Raw genomic sequence first — 20,331 nt, 5'->3', positions numbered from 1 at the left:
CTAATGGCCCATTTGGCGCCAGGCCCGCGTTGGAGCGGGCGGAGGGGCTGCCCAGCGCGCCTGCGCCTCCCTCTTCCCCGGAGGGAGGTGTCTTGGCTCTTTCTCGCTTTTGCACGCCCCCCCCGCCGCCGCTTCCTATTCCCTCCCCGCGCTGTGTCACTGGGGTCTCTATGGAGACGGGAATCAACAGCCGAGCCTCGCCCCGCCGGCAGCGGCGCGTCTCCAAGAGCCAGAGGGGTGGTTTTCTCCCCCTTTTTTTGCAAGGCGCAGCGTAGTGGAAGGCAAGCCGGGTAAGGAGCGCGCGCGGGGGGTAAGGCGTAGCCAGGCGAGGGGGATCCGGAGTGGGGTAAGGAGGAACCGGGGTATCCCCATCCCCGTGGACAATGCAGGCTTCTTGCAGCCGGAGGCTTGGGGAACCCCTGTCTCTCCGTTCCTCCTGCATCCACCCACTAGGCATGCTGACCAAACCTTTGCATTCCGCTCCTTCCCTTCCTCTCAGTCAATGTACCTCCGACGATCTCTTCGTTTATTCCCATCACTATGCTAAGGTTGCAATCCCGATTCTCTACATGCATACTCGGGAGGGAGTCCCAGTGACTTCAGTGGGATTTATTTACTTCCACGTAAACAACGGCCGCGAGGCTGTTGCTTGATGTTTGCTGTCGCAGGGTCATCAGGGGGTGCTGCGTCCAGGCGGGTGTTTGTGGCGGGGTCTCCCTCTGTTTTTCAGCATTGCACCCGAGGCGATGATGTCACTTGGCTCCAGACTAACTAATTCGGAATAATTCATTCTCTTTCCTAGTTCCCTGTGCATGTATAATATAAATACCGGGTACACCCTCCTTCCCCTGCTTGTTTAACTAACCAGATTGTGAGAATGGGCAGCTTGTCAACCGGAGCAATCTCTGTTAGAAATCCCTGTGTTGTGTCTGCAAACCTGGAAATGGAGGAATTAGCTTGGCATCAGCTGTGCTTCGATGAATATTTGACTCACTAGATCTGCACCACATGCCTTGAGTCGGCAGATCCACCCATGACTCTGTATAAAGCTTCTTTTAGGTGCTCTTTAGTTGTTCCAGGGTATGCATGTTGTTAATAGCATTGTGGAATAGAAAGCAGAAGATAGCACTCTCTGTTTATTATCCCCCAGTGGAATTTATTTATTTGCATAACATAATTTTGCATGTCACAAATAAGCTGCACTGAGTTCAGTGGGACTTATTACTGGAAAAGTGTGTTTGAACTGCAGCCTTTTTTTCTTTTTGATGTTTTTTTTCTTCTTTACCTGATGCCTTAAATTGACCCCCCCCCCATCTCTTTTTGCATAGAACATGGGTGAGTTGACATTGCTTTGTCTACCTTTTGCTCTGTTCTTTTCTAGAATCTCCGCCCGTCATCTGCTGATGTATTTTAAAATTTGCAACCCGGGACCTCTTAACTGTTGAAACATAACTAACCTGTGGTAAGGAATCTTGAGTGTTCATTCTTGCTTAGAAATGCAGAGTTGGATCCAGACTTGGTTGTGCTTAGAGCAGACACATCGAAATCAATGGGTCTTCTTTAAGCATGATTAAATCTGGATCCTCATCTAGTTCAGTAACCTCCAGGAGAATCCCAGCACAGACCAATGGGCACAAAATGGCAAGTTAGGGGTTTCCTCTTGCCCATCTTGGACTGTAACGTCTGTGCAGTTTAAACGTTAGTGACAATCCCAAATGGATGCATGCAGCAGCTTCCCAGGATCAACCCCTGGCATCTCCAGTTAAAGGTTCAGGTTGCATGGATTTTATTTATTTATTTAAAAACATTTCTATAATGCTTGATTGTACAAAAACCTCTAAGTGGTTTACCAAAAAAATATAAAATGTTCAAATTATTAAACATACTTAAAAACAGCTCTTGAGACCCTGCAGAGCCACTGCCACAAAGTAGTAAACAATAGTGGGCGGGATGGACAAATTGTCTGACTTGGTATACAGCTTCTAAAAGCGACTCTTCTGATTTTTGTTTTGGATGTTGAGAATGCACATATGCACACAAAAAGCCTGAGAGATGTTTTACAGAGGTGCTTTTGGCATCATGCACAATCGTGCCTTTAGCCCTCTGGTCTTGTGTATGTCTGGATTTACGTGCCTGCAGAAAAGCGGCCAGCGAGATGCTTTCCTTTGAGTGCCGCTGGCATTGTTCTGGCTTGGTGATATCATTTCTCAGGCTTCTGCTTCTAGCAGTTCAGCTGAACTGGCAGAATAGAAAACTGCACCAGGCAAGCTGGCTGTAGTTCAGTGATAGAACCTTGCATGCAGAAGGTTTTTGGGTCATTCGCTGGCATCTCCAGGTAGGACAGGGGGTGACTCTGGTCTGAAGCCAAAGAGAGCCACTGCCAGTCAGTGTAGACAGTACTGAGATGGATGGATCCCAGCAAAGGAGAGCCTATCGCCTCCCAAGGCAGCCTGTCCCATTGCTGGACAGCTCTTTCTCGGAGGTTTATCTGGAATATGCTTTCCTGCAATTTCCACCCACTAGTTTGTGCTCTGCATTCTGAAGCAACAGTGCACAAGGCTGCTCCATCTTCTGTGCGAAAGCCCTTTGGGAAGACCCCCGAGAGATAGGTGAATTTGTCGATTTCTGTTTTTCTTGGTTTCTCATTTTTCCAGTCAAGTTTTCCACATTTCCACAACAGCTTATCAACATTTTAGTGCAAATTTATTCTAATATGCTCATTTTTGTTTGTAATTTTGCCTAACATGCCTTTATGATTGTTATTTTCATTGATCTTTGCATTTATATGCATGTTTACTACAGTATATGCATTTTTGTACACATTACATAGGTGGAGAATTGCATTGCGAAATTTGTAGAAGTGTGAATTTTGAAGGATAGCTGTGTTCACGTAGTGCTTTGAAGTGATTTGGTAAGTATGCTTTAAATACAGTCTAAAGCAAATTTCTCCCCAATCCCCTACAATGGACAAGGATTGTAGTCCAAAACATCTGAAGGGCACCAGGTTGGGGATGGCCACTTTACACTAAGTAGCCAGTGTGGGGTTGGATCAGAGGGAGCCAAATCGGAACCACAGTGTGGAGGGAAGTGAGTTTTAACCCTCTGTCTGCATCCCCTGTTGTTTGGAATGAGAGGAAAACTCTTATTTCAGTCAGTGGGAGCTTTCTTCCTATTGCAAATAGCAGTTGCCGGGGGTCTGATTCCAGCTGGGACCACAGCAAGGGTTAAAGGGTGCATAGGGAATCTTTTTCAGACCAAGGACCACATGTTCACCTGGGCAACCTTCTGAAGGTTCCATTCCAGTGGTGGGAGGGGCCAGAAGCAAATGTGGGTGGAGCAATGAATGTGCATTTTACCCTTGTAAAGGTAAAGGGACCCCTGACCGTGAGGTCCAGTTGCGGACGACTCTGGGGTTGCGGCGCTCATCTCGCTTTATTGGCCGAGGGTGCCGGCGTATGGCCAGCATGATTAAGCCACTTCTGGCAAACCAGAGCAGCACACGGAAACGCCGTTTACCTTCCCGCCAGAGCGGTACCTATTTATCTACTTGCACTGGTGTGCTTTCGAATTGCTAGGTTGGTAGGAGCTGGGACCAAGCATCAGGAGCTCACCCTGTCACGGGGATTCGAACCGCCGACTTTCTGATTGGCAAGCCCTAGGCTCTGTGGTTTAACCCACAGTGCCATCCACGTCCCTTTACCTTTGTACATTAGGCTAATTTTTACACACACTCAGCCACCTCTGACTTCCATCCAGGCATGCAAGAGGCAGTCAAGCACACATTCCAGGCAGGCAGAAACTTAAGGAGGGTGTGAAGTAGGGCTAGTGAGGAGTGTGGCCTGGAGACAGGGGTGTGGTGGAGGAGGGGGTGCGCCTGGCAAGAGTTCCAAGGGCCCAACAGAGAGGCCCTTCAATGCACTATGTGGTAACATTGGGGAATATTCACAGAGCAACTAAAAAAGAGGAATGATGTTTGGATATTCCTGTAAAAAGCCATCACTATTTCTGCATCAGTGACATGTTGCAAATACACCCTGGAAAAAACACCAGTTTGGAGGAACCCTCTGTCTAAGAAGTGCAGGCCAGGCCAATTTCCTTAAAAATGCAGACTGGATAAAATTCTTGAGCATCCCAGCTGATGAGCTAGATGTTCACTGGTTGAGCTCTGATATACCTTTGACTTTTGCAGCCCCTGTGGGCTCCTTTCTTCAATTTGAACTGACCCTATCATGCCGACTGTTGATGCCTTCTGGACAGGATTGAATGTGTGAAATGAAAGCAGATGAGCAGCTCTAAACCACAGTTTAATTGTTGTAGCTTTGGAAGTAGAAACGGTGGTTTAGGTTCTAAGCTACAGTCAGCACAAGCTATGGATGTGATATCTTGTCTGAACTGAACCAGATTGTTGTTTAGATAGGTTCTGTGTTGCCCACGTAAATTGTGTATGTGTGTATTTGTGTAGCTAAGATCTCTGAAGAAGACGCAACTAGCAAGCCAAGCATAATGACTGACTTAGTTAGGTGTTGGCCAAATGGTGAAAGAATCCATACATAACTTGAGCAACTGTAGAAAGGCAGGGTTGGTTTTAAATAAATACATTAAATAAATACAAGGATTAAGAGCTGCTGACCTCTACCTGGGTGCTTCACGATTTATGTGTCAATCATGTTTGCTGTGGCTACAACTGACGTTGCCCACAGTAAACATGTAGAGTGTGAAGGGCAAGTGGGTGTCCCTAAAGTGCAGCTCTTTGTGTGCTATGTCTCTGACTGTGGGGGTAGACAGATGCCTCTGAGAGCAAACTGCAGATAGAGCATTTATCCCTAAACACACAGGGACGTGTACCAGGGAGTCCTGATAGGCTGTGACTCCCTGTCTAGCAGAAGATCTCTGATTGGCTGCGACTGTGACTCACAACCAATCAGGGCTCCTATGTGAATAAGGGAGTCTCAGCCAATCTTAGGTGCATGCGTCTCAATTTTTGTGTGAAAAGTGAGAAAACCTGCAGTTTGCTTTGCTCACCTGTGCAAACATCTCTACCTCTGCATGTCAGGGAGACAAATTGTGGGGCCCACAGTTTGCTGTCAGCCTAAATCTCAGTCCAAGGGGCATCTATTATAGAACATGCCGCAAGTCTGTCAGTCAGTTTTATTGTATACAGTGGTACCTCGGGTTAAGTACTTAATTCGTTCCGGAGGTCCGTTCTTAACCTGAAACTGTTCTTAACCTGAAGGACCACTTTAGCTAATGGGGCCTCCTGCTGCTGCCGTGCCACCAGAGCACAATTTCTGTTCTCATCCTGAAGCAAAATTCTTAACCCGAGGTAATATTTCTGGGTTAGCGGGGTCTGTAACCTGAAGCGTATGTAACCTGAAGTGTATGTAACCTGAGGTACCACTGTATAGCCAAAGGTCTTTACAAAGGACAACAGAGAATAAAAGGAAAACTTTCAATCATACAATGTAGCAGTTTACAACATAAAATAAATGTACAACATTAAAATGTAAGACATGCACAAAGCTTCTTCAGGAGAGGGAGCCTTCAAACCAGCCTTTTGGGGAGCATAAGGTTCAATGTAAGTAAAGTATAAAATGATGCACATTTGGGGAAAACGCATATAGGTTTGAGCTTCAAGCTTCTTGGATGAGGGCTGCGGCAAATAATTTTAAAAAGTTAAATTATGAGTGGCTATTCACACGGGTTACCGCATGTGTGTCTCAGGGGTAAAGCACACTGACCAAGGTACACTGAGTTTAGTTCTTCACATTTGCAAAGTCAAGGATTCTGCAATTGGATAAGGACACAGCTGTACATTATCATCATTCTTTAATTTATTATTTCTTAAATTTCTATACTGCCCTTCATCCGAGGATCACAGGGCAGTTTGCAATATAAAAACACAAAATACATAACATAGTTACAAACAAACAGAAATAACCCCCCTCCCGCAGTTTAAAAACCCATAGTTTAATATGCCCGCATGTTATTGCAGTTTTCCAAAAGGCCAAACCTGCATAATTTGTGCCCATTTTTTTTTTTTTTGCAGTTGTGCACCCAGTACACCTGCTGCTGTGTACAGTGGTACCTTGGGTTACATACGCTTCAGGTTACATACACTTCAGGTTACACACTCCGCTAACCCAGAAATAGTGCTTCAGGTTAAGAACTTTGCTTCAGGATAAGAACAGAAATCGGGCTCCGGCGGCGCGGCGGCAGCAGGAGGCCCCATTAGCTAAAGTGGTGCTTCAGGTTAAGAACAGTTTCAGGTTAAGTACAGCCCTCCGGAACAAATTAAGTACTTAACCCGAGGTACCACTGTATTTCTGTGCATGCAGATTCATGTACATCTAAGTGTGGCTGTGACGTCTGTTGGGTCGGGCCTGCAGCTCCACTGCCCCTTTCCAGGAGATATCTTCATCCAGCAGAGGAGAAATTTTAAGGAGAGAGAGAGAAAGGGGAAAAAGTTCACACGCATGTCTATGTCCATTAGTGTGGAGTTAAGTACATATGCTAATCCACACTATCCTCCCCAGAGCAACCACGTCCAAGTAGCACAACCCGCCCTTAGCAACTGTCGCCAGGCAACACAAACTGTGGCCGCCCCAGCAGCCAAGCCCACATGCCTGTTTTTGTTTAATGTCAGGCCGTAACTAAGATCCTGGACCTGGCAGGCCCCCCAGGCTGGCTAGTGCCCTAATAGCCTGCCCTGGGCATGGGTGGATCTTGGCAGGGAGCCCGAGCAAGGGGATAGCTGAGGGTAAATGTCCGTGAGAAATGGACAGCGTTTCCCCAAAGTAGCAATGGATTGAGTTAATAATTGTGTGGGGAAATTCCAGTTAGTGCTGGCATTGACACAGGGCAAGCCAGGGCGTTTGCTGAGAAGATAGGTCTGCTCTTGCTAGGCATGGGCAAATCTGTCCATTTTGGTTTCCCTTGTTTCCTCATTTTTCTAATCTTAAGTTTAGAAATTTGCATAGATGATTGCAAGAATAAATTTAAAAACTTGGAAAAAATCTCATGAAAATTCATCAGCGTTTTTGTGAAGATCTTTCCTAATAGACACCTTTTTGCCTATAACACACAACTTTTGCAAAGCAATTTTCCTTAACACACTGCACTTTCCTCTTGTCCATGTGCTGGTTTTTCGGATTATGACAACAATGGAGCTCGCATACTGAACTTCAGAAGTAGGGGGAAAGTTTATGATAAATCTGAAACAGCCAGTAGCTTCTACAGAAGGTTTCAGAAAAGTGCTCTATCTATGATGCCCTGATTTATCTCAGGAACCAAGAAATCTGTTCAAACAGTGCACTAAGACCAACAATGGAGCTCAGGGAGAAATCCAATTTACTTTGCATTTAAATGTGGATTTTTCTAAGTCACACTTTCTAAAACAAATTGTGAACTGAAACTCAGCCAATCCTTTGGAAATTTGCAGTTCCCCAGATTTTGCAATGCAGTTCTCTAGCCAAGTGGTTGGCATCTGTCTGTCTCGAGAGACAATGGATCATGCCTCCAGGGATGAAGGCAAACCGCTGAGTTAGCAGCACTGAAATGACCTCCTTGGGGCAAAAGCCTGAGCAGTGTATATGGAGGTACTGGGCTTCCCAGATGACAAGACCCCCCCCCTCTCAGCCTCACTGATGTGGTCCAGAGGAAAGCAGAGCAATGTTTGGCACCAGCTTGGTTGCAGTAGTTTCCAGAAGGAGGTGTACATGGTGCCATCCAACCGTATTAGAGACTCCACTGTGGATTTGTGTAGCAAATTTTCTTCTCCCAAATTTGTGTAGCCTTTTCTTCTCCCAAAGATATCCCACAAGGAAGTGGAGGTTTAGGACCAGGATTTCCCTTTTCCTAGAAAGGTTATCTTCCTAGATTGACAAGCCCCATCTGCCCCTCTCTTCCTTCTACAGCATGTGCAGAAACTGGCTTCTTAACTGTTTGACCCAGTACAGTGGTACCTCAGGTTATGAACTTAATTCGTTCTGGAGGTCCGTTCTTAACCTAAAACTGTTCTTAACCTGAAGCACCACTTTAGCTAATGGGGCCTCCTGCTGCTGCTGCGCCGCCACTGCACGATTTCTGTTCTCATCCTGAAGCAAAATTCTTAACCCGAGGTAATATTTCTGGGTTAGCGGAGTCTGTAACCTGAAGAGTATGTAACCTGAAGCGTATGTAACCCGAGGTACCACTGTATTGGTTTCGTCCACTCAATCTACCGGAGTCTGTCTTCGCGTGCAGGGAAAGTCCCTAACTCACCAAGGGATTGAGATACATTGGCTACCCTCACTTAGTTTAGCCAGCCAGTCAAAGTCGTTTCCTGGGGTGTGGCCGCTGTTGCATGCTGACAGTTTTTAGGAGCCACAGGTTAAAGCTGAGTGCAGACAGGAGACCAAAAGTGAACAAACTTCTCCAAAAGGAGTGCAATATATCCCCCCACCAGAGGCACTGCCCTACCCCTAGCACCCCATACACCTCTCTAGTCAAGTAATGTGTACTATAATACATATACTAGAGTAAAGTGTTCATATAAATACATACATTACTGAAAGCAAGATATAAAAATGCAATATATATGGGGAATTTGCTTTGCAAAAATGTGTATCAGGAGAAAGTTGACCTAAGATGCTGATGAATTTTCCTAAGGACTCCCCTTCCCCTCCCACTTTTAACAAAAATTGCAAATTGTTGCTGTGAAAATGTGGAGAACTGAATTCCAGTTTGGAAAAAAATGATAAATGAGGGGAAAATGAAACTGACAGATTCCACCATCCCTAGGTAGGGGGAAATGTCTAGAGGAGCTTTAGGAAATGTGTACATGATGGCACACACAATGCCTGTTGCTTGGATCTGAGCAGCCCCCTGTGTGTTTTACAGAACATCATGGCTGAGAGCACAGACATGGCTTCATTGGAGGAGAGCTTCCGAAAGTTTGCCATCTATGGCGACACCAAAGCTACAGGGCAAGAAATGAATGGCAAGAACTGGGCCAAACTGTGTAAGGATTGCAAAGTAACCGATGGCAAAGGGGTCACCAGCACAGATGTGGATATTGTCTTCAGCAAGGTGAAGTAAGTGCCTGCTTCCATCTCACTTCCTTCTGGTTCTGCTTCATGTTGGTTCTTAATTTACAAAAACAAGGAGACTTGGATGGGGCTGAAAGCTGTGGGCAAGTCTTTGCCACAGCTCTGAAGCCCTGACCCTGGAAGCAAGAGCCCAATGAGCTAATTCATAGAAACATTATACTAAATCAGATCCTTGGTACCCTAACAGGCAGGTTTCCCTCCCATACCTGCCTCAGATGTTGGGGATTGAACCTGTGACCTTCTGCATGCAAAGCAGATGCTCTTCCACAGAGCTACAGCCCTTCCCCAGACTTCTATTCCATTCCATTGCCTACCAAGCAAGGCCTCATCAAGACATGCTGAGACCCTAAGCTATGTCAATTTCAATTTTATTTGCTGTTACAACCATCGTGGTCATTTCAGCCACCTCCAGAAAGAAATATACATCCTATGCATACTATACAGAATGTGCATAGATATACCAGTTTGTTTGTTTGTTTGTTTGTTTGTTTTGTGTGTGTGTGTTTATATAAGCTTTGCCAAGTTGAAGAAGTCCCATGGCATTACCACCCCCACCCTGCAAAATTCATAGACAACACTGAGCTAGGTGTACCAATAGTCTAACTTGATATAAGGCAACTTCTTATGCTCTGTTGAACCCTGCTCCCCTCAAGTCAAATACTTACAGCACAATGTTATGCATGTTGACTAGGAAGGAAATCCCATTGTGCTCAATGGTGCTTATTCCCTAGGGGTAACATGCTTAGATTTACAAATACCTTCCTAATCTATTTTTTGACTTCTGCAAAAAATGTTTGAGATATTTTTATAACACACTTGTAAAAATAACACAGCACATGTTTATCTGTTTACTAAATATAAGTAAAATAGATAAACCTGATCTCAATTGATTAAGGGCAGTGACTTTTTTTCTTTTACTCCAATACATAATTTTCCAGATGACTTGCATTAATGGCGACAAGGGACAGAAACTCTGCACATGTTCAAAAACCCTGTCTGCAGCCAGACTACAAACCTAGCAGAAAACAGCCCAACCCACAAAAAAGAGGCTTAGCTTGCTGTGTCAATGCCAAGCACCAGCTTAAAAAGATACACACACACAGCTTCTTTGGCTCAATGCCAGCTTCAGTTTGGCATTGTTGTGTTTCACATCTGTGCTTCTGGGGAGACTGAGCATGCATTGCTCAATGGTGCTGTCCCGGTTTGATTCAGCAATATTGGCAGGAACACTTTTGTTTGTACTGTTGAACTGTTCCATGTCAGCTGCTGTTTGAGAAATCAAGCCTTTGGTCCTGGCAAAAATAAAAAACAAACAGCTATTGACTGCTGCTAGTGTAACTCTCTTGCAATAGAAAGCACTTTGGCTGCAGCAGCGAAAGCTACAGTTTAATGGGGGGGGGGGAGAGAAAGAGAGAGATGAGCTGGGCCAGCCCACCAGCTATATCTTGTCCCTCTTCAGCTGTGACCCCTCCACCTTCCCAATATCCCTCCTGCAGAGAGACTTAGAGCTTACTAAAATTTTTCCATTGCCACCAGTTGGATTTTTAAAAAAGCTTTGTAGCAATGACGGAAGGGGATTAATTTTTTTTTTTATTGGTGGGATCACAGTTGGGGAGAAAAGTGATAGACCTAACTTCTGGGCTTGCAGTGATCTCAACAGCAAGTAAGGCCCTCTGCAGCTATAAATTAATTTAACAAAAAAGCAACAGTCATAGCGGCGCACAAATGTAATATGTAGTTTGATCATAGGCTGGAGACTTGTGACCCCAGGGCAGGCCCAGCTTCTGAAGGAAAATGAGACATAGATGCCTGCTGTGCATCCAGCTTAACATGTGATTTAACCACTAGAAGCCCCATATCTCAGAGGTGTGTGGACTGGTTGCAGTTAGTGGTTTGGGGAAAGCTCTTGGCATGTGTGTCACCTGTTCTCAGCTTCAGTCTGCTCAAAACTCAGGGACAGCTTATACCAGGGATGGGGAAGCTGAATGTGGCCTCCAAGTCTCTCTGTCTCACAGGACTCTCCTCAGGCCACACTCCTCTCCAGCCTTGCTTTGCACCCTCCTGGACTGCTTTTGCTTGGCTAGAATGTGTCCTGCAACTCAGATGACGACTCGTGCTTGTCTGGATGGGGGATGGAGGCAGGGAACTCTGTGTGTGAGTCTGTGTAGAAACAAGCCTGTTGTACAAAAAGTAAAATCAATCTCCATTGCTCCACCCTCTTTTGCTTCTGGCTCTGCCCACCACTGGCATGTGGCCCCAAAAAGGCTGCCTAGGAGGGAATGTAGACTTCCAGCTTGAAAAAGTTCCCCTGCCTCTGGTTTATGCAGGCAACAGAATCAATAAGTAAAGCTATTTTCTGGATGGCGTCACCTAAAGCCACAAATGAGGAATTGCATATCTAAGTGCTCTCACACACATCCAATATTTCCCTGCATGTAGAAAATCAGACCGAAGACAGATACTTGTAGGATAGTGGGCCTAGTTTGGAAGCACCTTTGTTGTGGTCTTTCCAAACATACCTTTCCTCTCTGGGGGTTGAGGCCTCAAAAAGACAATTTCTGCCAGTTTGCTGCAGAAGCTGTCAGCGTTCAGCACTGATAGGTGTTGCCACCAGCTACCAGTCTCTAGAACTTTTAAACAAATGTTTCAGTTATTCTAGCTAGTTAGCTGGTATATATCAAGATTTTCAGAGATGTAGCCATGTTAAGTTGCGTACACACTCCAAACCAACTTCAGTCTGAATTGAGAACGACCAGCTGTGTTTTAAGCTGGTAATGTGTACACAGTCTTAGTCTCTTTCTTTAAAAGCAACAAAGATTCTTGTGGCACCTTAAAGACTAACAGTTTCATTATGGCATAAGCTTTTGTGGACTACAGTCTGGCCTGGCCTGACTACATCGGATGAAGTGGACTCTAGTCTGCAATGGTCACAGCACATCTGGAGTACCATGTCCACTTCTGTATGGCACAACTTAAGAAGGACATTGACAAGCTAGAGCTTGTCCAGAAGTTGACACCCAGGATAGAGCTGGGTATGTTTAGCCCAGATAAGAGGAGATTAAGAGGAGACATGATAGCAGTCTTCAAATATCTGAAGGGAGGACATGTAAAAGATGAAGCGGACTTGTGCTCTGTTGCTCCAGAGAGCAGGAATAGATTGAGTGGTAGAAATTGCCCGGAACCAAAACCCAGCTAAACAATGGGAGGAACTTGCAAGTTCTTGTCCTTCTACAACTGGGAGCCAGGACACCCTCCTTGCATGCTTTTGCTTGGCAGGAATGTATTCTTGAACTCTGATAATGGTTCGGGGTTGCCTGGAAGGAGGTGGTTAAGGGGTGTGAATGTGTATTGAAACAAGCCTACTGTACGAAGGTAGAATTTGTATTCATTCCCCGCCCTCTTTTGCGTCTGGCCCCACTTATCACTGACCTATGGCCCCTTAGAAGTTGCCTAGAAGGAAATGTGGCCCTCAGACTGAAGAAGGTGTCCCCCCCCCGCCCCAGTGTATGAGTCAGGGGCAAAGGTAGTTGCGATTTGGCTCCTGAGTCCCTTGTGCCTATTCTGTTCCAGAGGGAAGACTGCCAGAGTCATAAACTATGAGGAGTTCAAGAAGGCCTTGGAGGAGCTGGCCCCAAAGAGGTTTAAGGACAAAAGCAAAGAGGAAGCGTATGAATCCATCTGCCAGCTGGTGGCAGGCAAAGAACCGACTAACGTGGGCGTCACTGTGAGTAACTGCTGCCGGTGCTGCAGGAAGAAGCAGAACAGACTCCGGGTGGGAATCCAGAAGCAGGCCAGGTTGGGTCTAGGGCAGGGATGGGGAGCCAGTGGCCTTCCAGATGTTGCTGAACTCCAACTCCCATCAGCGCCAGCCAGCATGGCCTGGGATGATGTGTGTTGTAAACCAGTAACATCTGGAGACAGCAGGTTCCCCACCTGAACTCCACTGACTAGGAGCAGCTCTCCAGGGTTTCCCAAGCCTTACCTGGAGATTCTGTGAATTGGACCAGGAAATGTCTGTATGCAAAGTGTGCATTCTGGTAGTGAATTGCAGCTTTCTCGTATGGTACGGCTTAACTCACCCTCAGTACTTCTGGACAGATCAGTCCTTTTCCAATTCCACAAGTGATCGTTTATGAACCTCTTCTGTCCCATTAACTAGCAGAAAAGAAAGCAGTATGGAATTTTGTGTATAAATAATATTTCAATACACAATTTATCATAAATTGTACATTTATATACATCTTTTATCTCACTGTATGTATTTATGTACAGTCCAGTGCTCTTTTCTGAGGGGTACTCAAGGGAATGCAGTACCAGCACCTTTTTTCTAGAAGAAAAGTACTGTACACATTTTAATATGCATTTTAATGCATTTTGTTTCGTTTTCTGAGCCGGGAACTTTATCACAAAATTCAGTGAAGTGTAAAATAGGGTGGATAACTATGTTCCAGTCTTTATGATAGTACAGCAGGTATGGATCAGGTCAGTCTGCTTTGGAACTCATGGAAACTGAATTCCTTAAGTACCCCCGACCAATACAGCTCCTGCTCTTTTCCTATGGGAGGCCCCAGGTTTAATACCTGCACCCCTCATGGAGGATTGACAAAATCATTGAGAACAAGACTTATTGATCATGATGGCTATGTTCCCTCAGGTATCAGAGCCAGTGTGCCTCTGAAGGCCAGTCTCCAGCAGAGCACTATTGGGCTCATGTCCTGCTTGTGGGCTTCCTACAGAAATAACATTGGCCATTGTGAGTAGAGAGCGCTGAGTTGGATAGGCCTTTGGTCTGATCCAGGAGGGCTCTTATGTGCCAGTTGAAGGAGCCTCCAAATTGCAAGACTGGGGAAGACCGCTACCTGCAATGCTGGAGAGCTGTTGGTAAAGCCAGTGGTACTCTATGTGTCAGGGGTGCGGGTGGTGCTGTGGCTTAAACCACAGAGTCTAGGACTTGCCGATTAGAAGGTTGGCGGTTCGAATCCCCGCGACGGGGTGAGCTCCCATTGTTCGGTCCCTGCTCCTGCCAACCTAGCAGTTCGAAAGCACGTCAAAGTGCAAGTAGATAAATAGGTAAACAGCGGGAAGGTAAACAGCGTTTCCGTGCACTGCTCTGATTTACCAGAAGCGGCTTAGTCATGCTGGCCACATGACCCGGAAGCTGTACGCCGGCTCCCTTGGCCAGTAAAGCGAGATCAACGCCGCAACCCCAGAGTCGGTCATGACTGGACCTAATGGTCAGGGGTCCCTTTACTTTTACTCTATGTGCCAGTGGTTCACATTGGTACAAAGCAGCTCCTCATATTATTGCATAAAGGTAAAGGTAAAGGTACCCCTGCCCGTACGGGCCAGTCTTGACAGACTCTGGGGTTGTGCGCCCATCTCACTTAAGAGGCCAGGGGCCAGCGCTGTCCGGAGACACTTCCGGGTCACGTGGCCAGCGTGACATCGCTGCTCTGGCGAGCCAGAGCCGCACACGGAAACGCCGTTTACCTTCCCGCTGGTAAGCGGTCCCTATTTATCTACTTGCACCCGGGGGTGCTTTCGAACTGCTAGGTTGGCAGGCGCTGGGACCGAGCAGCGGGAGCGCACCCCGCCGCGGGGATTCGAACCGCCGACCTTTCGATCGGCAAGCCCTAGGCGCTGAGGCTTTTACCCACAGCGCCACCCGCGTCCCTGATATTATTGCATAGTAGATAGTAAAGGAGGTGGAGGTGATGTGGAGGCCATGTTCTGAAGTAGGGGCGATGGTAGTCGTTGCTGAACAAAGAATGGTTCTGACCCCCTCCCTTGTTTTTGTGATTGGCAGAAAGCCAAGGCTGTGGGCGCGGTGGAGAGGCTCACCGACACGTCCAAGTACACAGGCTCCCACAAGGAACGTTTCGACGAGAGCGGGAAGGGCAAAGGCAAGAGCGGACGGGAGAACATTGTGGACAACAGCGGCTACGTGTCGGCCTACAAGCATGCCGGCACTTACGATGCCAAAGTGAAGAAATAGGAGCGGCTGCCGCACCCGTTTGAAGGAAGGGCCACCCTAATGACACGCCCCCTTGCCCTCGTGGGGGTTCGGCTCTGCCCGGCCTCACTCCAGCCCCAGAGCAATAGCTGGAAGGGGTGCCTGTCCTTGAATGGTTTACGCAGCTGCAATGTGACCCGGTCACGCACCTCGCTTCCCAAAGTTACACAAACTCAGACTTTTATCTGCGGCACCCGCCTGCGCAGCCTACCAAAGGCCTCTACACCTCAGATGTCTCCCTTACCTCACTCTAACCAGCCCCCTCCCCACTGCTTTCCTCACTAGTGCTAATAATGGGAGTCTCCTGCACCGCAGAGAAAATAAAAGGAAAGCTTCATTTGTTGCGCAGCTTCTAGGGCCACAAAGCTTCTGTCAGGGCAACAAGATGGCAGTCCCTGCCACACAGTTCCCAGGCTTCTGATAGCATTTCCTCATAGTCCTTGCTCTTCCAACCCATGATGATGTCTACTTCCTGTTTGCAGGGGACCCCAGTGCTTCCGACGGCATCATTTCACCGCTTTTGATTGTATCAGAAAAGCAGTATATAAAATAAAAGTACTACTCACAACCATCTTGCTCCTCAACTGACAAGGTAGCCGATCCCTTTTAAACACTGTATGCAGGGGTGGGGGAAACTCCTCACCCTGTGGAGGATCACATTCCCTCAGGGGGATATCTGCTGGGGGCACCATGCCATTGGTGGGCACAGCTAAACCCAGGAGGAGAGGGCAAGAAGGACAGGGAAGAAATTTGATTCATTTCACATGTAAAGGCAAATCTGTTTAATACCACACTGAATAGTGACCGTCCTTCAAACTTCACACCTGTCTGAATTTTGCAGTTCTCCAGCCAAGAAATACATACACTGCTGTGAAGTATGTTCATAAATGCATATATTCATGAAAATAATGTTAAAAACGCATCGTATTAGAGGAAACTGCCCAGCAGAAATTCGCATCTTAGGATAAACGGCATACAAACATGCATTATATTAGGAGAAATTTGCACTAATGGGAAAATGCATGTATTTGCCTCCAACAAAGTTAGTTAATGGTCATTAATTTCAATGGGTCTACTCTGAGTAGAATTAACATTGGCTACAAGCTTTCATAAGTGCTTGCAAACATGTATCAGGAGAAATTTCCACTAAAATGTTAATGCATTTTCATGTGGACTTAAAAAAAATATCACAAACTGATGTGGTGGTATGAGATCTTCTTGGTCTGGGTAAAAAGACTACTGAGTCAGAGCTTCTCAACATAAAATAATGCCCTTGGGATCCCAATTGTGTTAGAATACCATTGCATGTGATCCAGACCTCAATAGAACAATTTTTGTTGTCTTCTCCTGCAGTTGAAGCAAGGATGGCAAGTGGCTGAAGGAGACCGTCTCATGCCTGACTCTCGGTTAGGGATGGGCGAATCTGTCAATTCTGATTTCTCCTATTTTCTCCTTTTTCCAAGTTTTGCCACATTCCTGCATCCCTTTGTGATTTTTTAAAAAAGCCATCTTAATAATTCTTAAGCATTTTAGTGCACATTTTTCTTAATTTGTACACAATTCAGCCTAATATACACGCATCCTTTGCAAGCAATTTTTTCTTAAGAGAATGCATTTTTGTAAGTTGGCTCATACAGTACATGCATTTTTGTGTGTAAATTCCTCAAATATATGAATTTTCCTTCCCGTTCTTTGGTTTGAGACCTGAAAATGTCACAGGAGAGCTGTATTTCGGTTTGTGCTTCACTTAAGGAAGTGTGAATTAGGTCGGTGCACATTACAGTGTGAATTGAACCCCATCCCTGTCCCTCCTTTTGAGTTTGCATCTGGGGAGGGGCTTCCCAGCTGCTGTAGGCTAGACCAGGTATGTGTTCAGTGGCTCCTTTTCCCTCGGGTGCCAAAGCCCCCAGCCCCATCTGTTAGAGAGTTGGGGTTCGTGTAAGGGTGGGGCAGGAAAGTGGCACGAAGGCCAGAGATCCTGCATCTTTACTCAATGGTGGAACGCATTCTTTGGCTATGAAGAAAGTCCCAGGTTCCATCTCCTCATGGGGGCTAGGAAGAACCTGTGCCTAAAACCCTGGAGAGCTGCTGCCAGTCAGTGCAGACAATATTGAGCCAGATGGACCAATTATCTGAACTGGTAAAAGCCACCTTCCTATGTTCTTCCTATGCTGGGCTCCAGAACGTGGCTCCACTATGTGTATCCTTTAACCCAGTCTGACTCTGGGCTCAGTGTTGGAGCATCTGCTCTGCACGATGCAGAAGGCCTTGAGTTCAATCTGCAGCATCTCAAGAGAGGCCTGTGAATGTCCCTTGGTCTGAAAACCTGGAGAACTTCTGCCAACCACTATAGACAATATGGAGCCAGATGGACCAGTGATCCCAGTGCTCTCATCTTGAGGCGGGGGAGAAAGCAAACAGCCCCCCCCCCAAGTGTCCTGTCTCTTCAGGAAGAGTGTTGCAGGCACCCACTCTCCCAGAGTCCAGATATTTCTGTGGGCTGGGAGAGTCGCACCAGCTGAGTAGTGATGTTGTTTTACACCCAGCATGGAATTCTCTGCCTGCGACGGAAATGGCTTCCTGCCAGGCCTCTTGGAGCCTGTGTGGGCCAATATCTCAGCCGCTGATTTTTATGGCCTTGCTGCTATTTTCTCCCTCACATTTGTCTCTCTTTATCAGTTTTCCCAGCGCAGGCTCCTGAGAGGAATGTCAGGCGATGGCTGACCCACCATCCCTGCTCAGTTCAACAGGAAATAAGAAGCTGTCAGACCATTCATGGTACATTGAGCTCAGTGTTGTCTGCACAGACAGGCAGCAGCTCTCTAGGGTTCCAGGAAGGGAATCTTTCCAAGACATACCTGGGGGTGGTGGGGATTGAACACGGGAGCTTTCGTGCGCCAAGCTGGTCTTCTTCCGCAGAGCTATGGCCCCACCTCAAGCAGCCCAGATCCCCCTTTCCAGAGGGAATTAAGTTGTTTACTAGCTGCTACCTCCCCTCCAGAAGCAAATTTGGACACAGAATTTGAATAAGAGTTTGTTGCAAACCTGGGAACTACCATCTGAATGTAGACCTCCTGGCTACCTATGACTTCCCACCAGGGAATACATAGGCTGCCTGCCTGGCATTGTAGAAACAAAACGGCTGGGTTTGTTTCAGGCACTCGATAGTACACAATTCAGGACAGGCTCAAGACACATGACTGCCTGGGGTGGCCTAGATGGCATTCTGCCATTCCATGTACAGAACTAATCAGATTTGAATCCTACTTCTGGTAACAGAGTAGTGTTTACCAACACATATGAGGGCAATAGGGTAGCTTCTGAGCCATGTTGCAGCCGGATAAGGGGGCCAGTTATGCATTGCTAAAAAAGAGGATTTGCATCACCAAAAAAAGATACCATTTTGCACAAAGTTTGCATGGGGGAGGTACCAGTTGACTGGTGGGTTCAGTCTGCTGGCCAGGTGCTGTTAACTGCCGACTAGCTGTTCCTGCTGCGCCTTTCTTACCTTTAAACCAGACTTGGGCTGGACAGCCCTCAAACAGAGAACAGCTTCAAATAGAGGACTGCCCCCTGACGACACTCCAAAACAGAAGACTGTTCTCTGTGAAGTAGGACACATGGCCATCCTACACACTCCCCCCCACACCCCTCCATCATCCAACATCTGCCTCTATTCCCATCTTTGCTTGATGTCTCAGCTGCACTCTAGACCTAACAGTAGGGCTGGTGCTGCCACCGTTCACGGCTGGTTGGGAGAGATGCCCTTTGGAAGCGCTTGCATACAAGGTTGCTGACCTTCAAGACAGCAAAAGGAGGCCTGCTCTGCATTTCTAAGGATCCTGTGAGAAAAGGGTCGTTGTCTGAGGATGGCAGGTTTGGGACAGTGTATCAAAGAAGACTGGATGCTGCCAAATACAATCCTGTGTTTTAATGTCCTGCATCTTCCTGGCTGACAGGGGCCCTGAGGATATTAGGGATACTACATCAGAGCACCCTTCTTCAATATCGTGCAGCCGGCATTATATGGGAGCGGCAGCTATTGGCAGTTCCAATTCTGTGGGAGCTATCCTGCATCTTTTATACAAGCAGCCTGGAAAACATGCTTTTTAAATTGCATAAGCAGAGAGGCTGAAAAAGTGAGAATAGCACTGTTAGCGAAAAAGTGTGATGCAGATTGAGGATACAGCCAAAGGAGTAGAACAGACAACAGCACCATCTGCTGAGTTAAAGGTTTAATGCCCCATGAACGTTGGGATAAACTACAGTGGTACCTCAGGTTAAGTACTTAATTCGTTCCGGAGTCCATACTTAACTTGAAACTGTTCTTAACCTGAAGCACCATTTTAGCTAATGGGGCCTCCTGCTGCTGCCGTGCCACCGGAGCATGATTTCTGTTCTCATCCTGAAGCAAAGTTCTTAACCTGAAGCACTATTTCTGGGTTAGAGGAGTCTGTAACCTGAAGCGTATGTAACCTGAATCGTATGTAACCCGAGGTACCACTGTACTCCAGAAAGAGCATGATGTGTTCCTCACCAGGGGGCCTACTCCTCTTCTAACACCCACCCCATATGCTCATCAGAAAATGAGAGAAATAGATTCAACCACTGTTATCCCTGTAATACTTGTATGGTGCAAATAACAGCTTTGGAAAGGCAATCTCTGCCTTTGCTCTGGCCTAGAATGGCTCCCTCTCCTGTAATTGCTGTTTCGGTGAACCATGAGATCCTGGCGTCTCATGCAGTTTGGCACAAGAGGGGCAGCTTCTTGTTCACAGGTAGCAAAACCAGTCTGAGCCTTTCCAAGTTTATTCAAGAGAAAGGCAAACTACCTGACCAAGGTGAGTAGCCTTCACACTGGCCAGCTGGACCCAGCGGGATGCAGGTCAGTGGGGAAAAGAGGCTGGTGGTCAAACTCTAAATGAAGGGAAGCCTGGTGGTGGAATCTTAGGCATTCAGCTGATCTGGAGCTCTTTCACAAGAGGTCCACCCCTCTTTTTTGGGATCAGAAAAGTGATGGGGAAATGCACTGGAAGGTCTGGGTTAACATTGGCTTGATGAAACAGCATCTGATCTCCCTCTAAACAAACCAGAATTAATGTTCAGTAAATAGTTGATGTTGTCTGTGCTCCTTGCAGACTTTGTGCAGGGATAAGCTAGTCATATAGAAAGAAACCTACCATTCCTATCAGATTCTCCCACCAGCAGATGGTGCTGGAGGTTTATGCGAAT

At 46.7% G+C, this 20,331-nt stretch overlaps 1 protein-coding gene across 2 annotated transcripts; it reads left to right on the top strand.

Annotated features, from left to right (window-relative positions):
• The first annotated feature begins 252 nt into the window (after positions 1-252).
• On the top strand, positions 253-15,667 carry TPPP3 (tubulin polymerization promoting protein family member 3). Of its 2 annotated transcripts, none has more exons than XM_079987850.1 (5): positions 253-290; positions 1,382-1,462; positions 8,878-9,071; positions 12,657-12,810; positions 14,893-15,667. In XM_079987850.1, exons 3-5 carry the CDS (start codon positions 8,884-8,886, stop codon positions 15,079-15,081), a joined length of 531 nt encoding a protein of 176 aa, XP_079843976.1. In that variant the 5' UTR covers positions 253-290; positions 1,382-1,462; positions 8,878-8,883; the 3' UTR covers positions 15,082-15,667. The 2 variants fall into 2 exon arrangements, with proteins under 2 accessions (XP_079843976.1, XP_079843975.1); XM_079987849.1 differs by lacking the exon at positions 253-290 and adding an exon at positions 2,831-2,911 and having other exon boundaries at positions 1,403-1,462.
• The last annotated feature ends 4,664 nt before the right edge of the window (positions 15,668-20,331 follow it).

Source organism: Podarcis cretensis, assembly GCF_951804945.1.
Source record: "Podarcis cretensis genome assembly, chromosome: 8".
NCBI classification, from domain to species: Eukaryota; Metazoa; Chordata; class Lepidosauria; order Squamata; family Lacertidae; genus Podarcis; species Podarcis cretensis.
Note: the sequence above shows the minus strand (reverse complement) of the source record. Positions and strands in the feature narration are given on the sequence as shown.